This window comes from Hippichthys cyanospilos, chromosome 17 (assembly GCF_059441005.1).
Source record: "Hippichthys cyanospilos isolate Australia breed blue-spotted pipefish chromosome 17, RoL_Hcya_1.0, whole genome shotgun sequence".
In the NCBI taxonomy this organism is placed as follows: domain Eukaryota; kingdom Metazoa; phylum Chordata; class Actinopteri; order Syngnathiformes; family Syngnathidae; genus Hippichthys; species Hippichthys cyanospilos.
In genome coordinates, this window is record NC_142385.1 from 1,772,501 (window position 1) to 1,780,000 (window position 7,500).

General features: G+C 38.4%; 1 protein-coding gene across 6 annotated transcripts in view; it reads right to left on the reverse strand.

Annotated features, from left to right (window-relative positions):
- The window catches only part of map2k4b (mitogen-activated protein kinase kinase 4b), a 56,751-nt gene that overhangs the window by 22,921 nt on the left and 26,330 nt on the right, over positions 1 to 7,500 (reverse strand). For all 6 annotated transcript variants that reach the window (XM_088439841.1, XM_088439837.1, XM_088439845.1 and 3 more), the window contains 3 exons: positions 4,242 to 4,361; positions 3,989 to 4,108; positions 3,835 to 3,886 (listed from right to left, as the gene is read on the reverse strand). In XM_088439841.1, coding sequence (XP_088295967.1) covers positions 3,835 to 3,886; positions 3,989 to 4,108; positions 4,242 to 4,361 — 292 coding nt within the window. The remainder of the gene's footprint in view (positions 1 to 3,834; positions 3,887 to 3,988; positions 4,109 to 4,241; positions 4,362 to 7,500) is intronic.

A 7,500-nucleotide genomic window follows, 5' to 3' on the forward strand; every position in this document is an offset into this window, starting at 1 on the left:
TAATGAAAAGTCATAAAAGTTGGGAACCTTAATGTTCCAAGTTGTCATAGCTTTTCTGACCATTTTTGAGTTCATTTAGTCAAACAGGCATTTTACAGTACATAAAAGTATAAAAAATGAGATTTTTGTCCGCCACTGGGTGGTGCTGTAAATGATTTGAAAGTTTATCACATAGCTGTATTATTGCATGACTTTTAAAGGTCCAGGAAAGTTTCAGATGGTTTGAAGCTGTCATAGCTGAGTTATTAAGATTTTTGTCACTCTTGGCGAAGGAAGTATTAAACATAATTTGAAGCTCCGCCCCCATCTTTTATGTCAAGAGATCTTCACGATATTTGAACTATGTGTGCCCCTCAGTTGGATAATGATTTATTTCAAAGTTGAAGGTAATAGGGTGAATCGTTTAAGAGAAAAAGGCACTAGTTTGAGACCAGCTAACGTCTAAGAATGGGACAAAACTGCACATTGAAAAAATTCATAACAATTTTTCTGTACATCCTAGCACATCACTTTTATTGACTTTTTTGTAGGTTTTGCAGTCCATCATTTGCCTACAAAGTTTCATAGCTGTCGGTCAAACCAAACAGGATTGACTGTAATCTTTCGACTAATGACATTTTTTGCAGCCACTAGGTGGCACTAGCTTTAAACTGGAATATATTTTTGTCGATATGTTCAGGAGATTTTTTTTCATCCAATGTGTGAAATTGTGAGAAGATCAGATCATCTGGGTCAAATTACAGCAATTTTTACTGGACAGATAAAGCTTCGGAATGAAAATGGTCGTAGAGGCCACGCCCATTATGGAAACTTCGTAAAATTTGGTGGAGGTCAGCAAGGCTGTCTAGAGGCTTTTCAGACTTAATTTCAGCGATATTACTTCAAAGGGCTCAGCTAAACACTTAAAAACGTTTAAAAAATGCTATATTTTTGGCTGCCACTAGGTGGCGCTCGCACTATAACAAAAAATACGTCAATAGGTGTATTTCCCATTGGACACCCATCAAATATATGAAGTTTAGAAAAGATAAGACCATCTGGTACCAAACACAGCAACTTTGTTCGTTTTGGCGAGACATCAGACTGACATTTTTGTTTGCCACTAGATGGCCTTATAAGCAATTGAAGATTTTTTTAAAAACTTATGTTAAGGGCTTAAGTCTTCATGTGTGTGTGAAGTTTCAGATTTTTCCAAGCTTGTAAAGCTGAGTTATAAAGGTTTGTTTCACATGTGGCAAAGTAAACATCAAAGGCATAATATGAAGCCCCGCCCCCAACATATTTGATGGCGGATCATCACAAAAATTTGAACAATTGTGCCTCACAGTCAGATAAAACATCACAGCAAATTTGAAGTCGATCGGGTCAAGCGTTTGGGAGAAAAAAGGAGCAGTTCGGGACCTGCAAATGAGCAAAAACGGGCCAAAAGTGCACATTCAAAAATTCATAACTCTCTTTCTGTACATCTGAGCACATGGCTCGCACTGACTTTTTTGTAGGGCTCGAGGTCCTACATAAGGCTACAAATTTTTGGAGCTCTAGGTCAAACGGGCCGGGAGTGAGAGGCTATTTTCCACTCATAAGGCCATTTTGGGGCCAATTACAGCCACTTTTTTCGTTTTGGCGAGTCATCTGACTTTGAGGTGGTGTGCAGACTACGCCCATTATCGAAATGTCGTAAAATTTTAAAACCTTAATATTCCATGTCTTAATGATATTCTGACCAATTTTCATTTGTTTTACTCAAACAGACTGAGCACAATACATGAAACTGTAAAAAATAACATTTTAATCAACCACTAGGCGGCGCTAGTAGGTATTTAAAAAAACTTTTTTCAAAGGTGTTAAAGACATAAGTTTCCATGTGCTTATGAAGTTTTAGATTTTTTTAAGCTAGTACATCAAAGTTATTAAGGTTTATGTCTCTCTTGGCGAAGGAAAAATTGAACACATAATTTGAAGCCACGCCCCTATCATATATGTCAGCGGATCTGCACCAAATTTTGCCCACTTGTGCCCCTATGTGTGAATATGGACCACAGCAAATTTGAAGGCGATTGAGTAAAGCGTTTGGGAGAAACAAGGAGCAGTTTGGGACCTGCAAACGTGCAAAAATGGGCCAAAAATGCACATTCAAAAATTCATAACTCTTTTTCTGTACATCTGAGCACATGGCTCGCGCTGACTTTTTTGTAGGTCTCTAGGTCCTACATATGCCTAAAAATTTTCGTAGCTCTAGGTCAAATGGGCCGGGACCAGGTGCACTTTTTCGACCTTAGGTGGCGCTGCAGAGTCTTTTTTTTTGCATTGTTTTAGGAAACACAAAAATATCCAATTTTTCACCGAACCCGACAAATGTGCAAATTTTGGTGACTTTTCGTGCATGTTTAGGCCCTCAAAAATGGAAAAGCGCTGCACAGTAAATAATAATAATAATAATAATAATCCGGAGAAAAACAAGAGGGCTCTCGCAGCGGTAGCTGCTCGGGCCCTAATAACACATTCTCTGTTTTATCTGATTTTTTTAATAAATATTTCTTAGTATAATAGCCATAATACGCTTATATTGTATGAATAAAGATTCTATTAATAAAGTTTGATAACTTGGTTGATTGTTTTTAATGCATTCACTTTAGTAAGCACCATCTAGTGGCTGCATAATGCAACTCTATCTAGAGCAGTGGTTCTTAACCTTGTTGGAGGCACCGACCCCCACCAGTTTCAGATGCTCATTCACCGAACCCTTCTTTAGTAAAAAATAAATATTTTTTTTTTACTGGTGCACGAAATGAATTGTGCATTAATACCACCTTGTTCAAATAACAAAATCAACATAGTGCATGGTAGGAAATCTCAGAGCAGAACGCTTTCAATGACTGTGCCCACTAACTGCAGACTAGACTGAGGGGTGGACCTCTGCGGCAGAGGCTCCACCGAACCCCTGAGACCGACTGACCAAACCCCTAGGGTTCGGTCGAACCCAGGTTAAGAACCACTGATTTAGAGGATGCAACCTCAGCCAGTACTATGGTTTTTTATAATCCGGTGCACCTTATATATGACATTTTTTAGAAAGTCAGCCATTCATTGATGGTGCGCCTTATAGTGCGGAAAATACGGTACTTAATAAATTTTGAGTTATTTTTCCATTATTATTTCGCACGGGTAAGGGTAATAGAAGTACTTTTAAGAGTTGAGATTATGGCCTACAGATTAAGCGTTAAATGGTTGCTATGGATACTCAGAAGCTCACACCAAAACAATTTGTTCATGAAAGGTTGCGACTCCTTTTCTTGGTTTATATCTGATGAATCGATGGCTAGGTTATTGACAATTACGTACAACTCTTAAAGTTTTTTTGTTGATTTGCTGGAGGCATTTCATCATTAGTGACATAGTTGTTAGATGTATGTCGGGTACATTATTTTAATATTGGGTATATATGTTGAGTACAGAATTAATATTGGGTACATTGATAGAAGAGTAAAACAATAAAAACATGACCTTACTGAACGATAGACAAAATGGTGAACATTAATGGTGAAAGGCTATATATTATATTAAGGTGACATTATGATGAGGAATGTATTTTAATTTGATAAACAGTAGGGAAATGATGGAATAATTGTATATATGTAATCATATAAAAACACATTGCTTGCACACCTCTTAACCCACTCACTCTCATACACACACACACACACACACACACACACACACACACACACACACACACACACACACACACAACAACCAGTGCGCGCGCACACACACAGACATATATATTGAAAACGAATACAAACAATGATTGTGCGCAATGCAGCATCACCTCACCTCTGTGAATTATTTTCAAGTTTTCCTTTAGGTGGTTCAGTGCTTTCACGGTCTGTTAAAAAGATACAAACTCAGTTATGCTAACTATACAAACAATAATTCTGACAATATGCATGACATGAAATAAACATAAAAAGGTTCATGTTCTACTCACCGCTAATGTTATTTTGCCTAATATTTCCTCTGGAATGACATCATCAAATGCACAATATACATATTTGTAAAATTTGTCTAATGAGGTAGACATAAGCTCCATACATATCCAGCAATCCCCCTGAAATGTTAATAAAAATGTATACTTGAACCAAAATGCATTACACAATACAATGCATAAACATTAAGTGCAATGTTTTGCTCAAACTTGTATTTTGCTGACGCATTCAGAGTTTATTGCAGGTTTGTCATACTTCTCTGAAGAGCGCGCCATAGAATTGAACAATGTATGGACAGTCGCTACTCCTCATCACCACATCAAGATCCATCAAAAGCTGCTTTTGCTCCTTTTCATCCACCGTGGAGCGAATCCTCTGAGAACAAAAATAGCACAGACAAATTATTTATGATCAATGATGACTTTGAGGGATGAAATTGCAATCAGATCTAAATAATGATTTCAGTTTTGAAGGTGCTTTGGAGCACAGTGGGCCCCCGGTTTACAAGATTAATACGTTGCGCAGTTGGGATTTAACGCGAATATATTTATTTAACGCGAATATATACATATACATATATATACACATATATATACATATATATATATACATATATATATATATATATATATATATATATATATATATATATATATATATATATATATATATATATATGCAGTGGGCCCCCGGGTTACGAATTTAATCCGTTCAGCGGCTACGCTCGTATCTCGGATTGCTCGTATAGCGGGCAATCCAAACCCATGTTAATTCGTGAATGCGTGCAACGCGCGCAGAAGCCTTAGGTAAGAACATCACGCTGTATACATATATTAATATTGAGTCACATAATCTACTGTACAGTTTCATTAAATAACAAATACAAAGGAATAACGACTTTTACCTTTGGAAAGATGTGACTTGAGCTGAGATAAGCAGAAGTCAACACTATAAACCAGACATGCTATTGGTCTTACAGTGTCACAGTAACTTTTTCAGTCAGGGTTTTCTCTACTTCCTTCCATCCCAACCAGCTGTGCCATCAAGCTAGATAAAGGCGTTCGGCCAATAGCATATCGGCACTTCTGTGATTGACGTGTGATGCCGGCCAATAGCATCTCCGTGAGTGAGACCAGGTGACCTTAATCGACCAATAGCATATTGGCGTCTGACTGATACTGACTGATACTTATTGGCACGTTTTTTTAAACGGTTGGAATGTATTGACATCTAATTGATTAAAACACATTTAAACCTGTGACGATTCTTTGTCCTGCAATCGGCACACTTAATTTCATGTCAGCTGTTTTTCCCGACGTGAATTGAGCTGAGTGGAGGCGGAGGGGAGGGTGTGTGTGTTGTATTAACTAGGCACCATACTTATAGCTTATTCGAACATTAGTTCACTGTTGGTTTCAACTCACAGTATTGCAACAAGGGCGCTGTCCCAAAGCATGTCGGGAGGTTGCCGTCTAACATGACATGCAGTTATGTAGAACGACCATTAAACAGCACTGAAATTCCACCCGTAAAAGGATGCAGAAATTAACGCTCAATGCCAACACGGCAACGCAAATAGGCTATTGGTCTTACAGTGTTACAGTAACTCTTTCAGTCAGGGTGCAAATCACGGAGATACTAAGACATCATCCTCTTATTTCTTCCTTTACCGCTGCTAGTAATTTTAGAAGCTATGTCTAACAGATAAAGTTTGCAAAGTCTGCAAAACATTCCGTTTTTCACACATTTTCTCTACTTCCTTCCATCCTGTCCCATCAAGCTAGATAAAGGCGTTCGGCCAATAGCATATCGGCATTTCTGTGATTGACGTGTAACGCCGGCCAATAGCATCTCCGTGAGTGAGACCGGGTGACCTTAATCGACCAATAGCATATTGGCGTCTCCTTGACTGGCTGATAATTATTCGCACTTTTTTTTTAAACGGTTGGAATGTATTGACAATTAATTTTAAAAAAAACACACATTTAAACCAATGACAATTCTTTGTCCTGCAATCGGCACATTTAATTTCATGTCGGCTGTTTTTCTCTTTAGCTGTACAAACACTACACTTAAATGGTAATTATATTTAGACACCGTGAGTGAGACAGTCAGTGTGACGTTGTAAGACCAATAGCGTTCACGATGTCGCAACTGTTAAATTTGTTGACGCAGTTAAGCGAGAACATTACAACAAATTCAATGGCTGGATTATTCGGAATGCTCGTAAAGCGAGAGGTTTGTTCGCAAGCGGAGGATTAAAATCTCCCTGATCCACGCTCGTAAGGCGAATTGTTCGTAAATCAGGGTGCTCGTAAGCCGGGGGCCGACTATATATATATATATATATATATATATATATATATATATATATATATATATATATATATATATATACAGTCAGCCCCCTGCTTACGAGCATCCTGATTTGCGAACATTCCGCCTTACGAGCGTGGATCAGGGAGAATCTTGTTCTCCGCTTACGAGCAAACCTCTCGTCTTGCGAGCATTCCGACAAACCAGCCATTGAGTATGTAGAAATGTTCTCGCCTAACTGCGTCAATATATTCAGCAGTTGCGTCATCTACAATCATTAATAGATACTTATGGCGGTAACGTGAACGCTATTGGTCTTACAATCTCACACTGACTGTCTCACTCACGGTGTCTAAATATATTACCATTTAAGTGTAGTGTTTGTACAGCTAAAGGGAAAAACAGCTGACATGAAATTAAATGTGCCGATTGCAGGACAAAGAATTGTCATTGGTTTAAATGTGTGTTTTTTTTTTAATTAATTGTCAATACATTCCAACCGTTTAAAAAAAAGTGCGAATAATTATCAGTCAGTCAAGGAGACGCCAATATGCTATTGGTCGATTAAGGTCACCCGGTCTCACTCACGGAGATGCTATTGGCCGGCGTTACACGTCAATCACAGAAATGCCGATATGCTATTGGCCGAACGCCTTTATCTAGCTTGATGGGACAGGATGGAAGGAAGTAGACAAAATGAGTGAAAAACGGAATGTTTTGAAGACTTTGCAAACTTTATCTGTTAGACATAGCTTCTAAAATTACTAGCAGCGGTAAAGGAAGAAATAAGAGGATGATATTTTAGTATCTCCGTGATTTGCACCATGACTGAAAGAGTTACTGTAACACTGTAAGACCAATAGCCTATATGCGTTGCCGTATTAACTCAAGAGGTTAATCTCTGCACCCTATTACGGGTGATGTTACAGCGCCATATAATGGTTGCTTGACAAGATTGCATGTCAGGTTAGTCGGCGATCTCCCGATATGCATTGGGACAGCGTCATTGTTGCAATTTTGTGAGTTGTAACCAAAGGTGAACTGACGCTCGAACAAGCCATAAGTGTGCTGCCTAGTAAATGCAACACACACAACCACCTCTCCGCTTCCACCGTGCTCAATTCACGTCGGGAAAAACAGTTGACATGAAATTAAGTGTGCCGATTGCAGGACAAAAAATCGTCACAGATTTAAATGT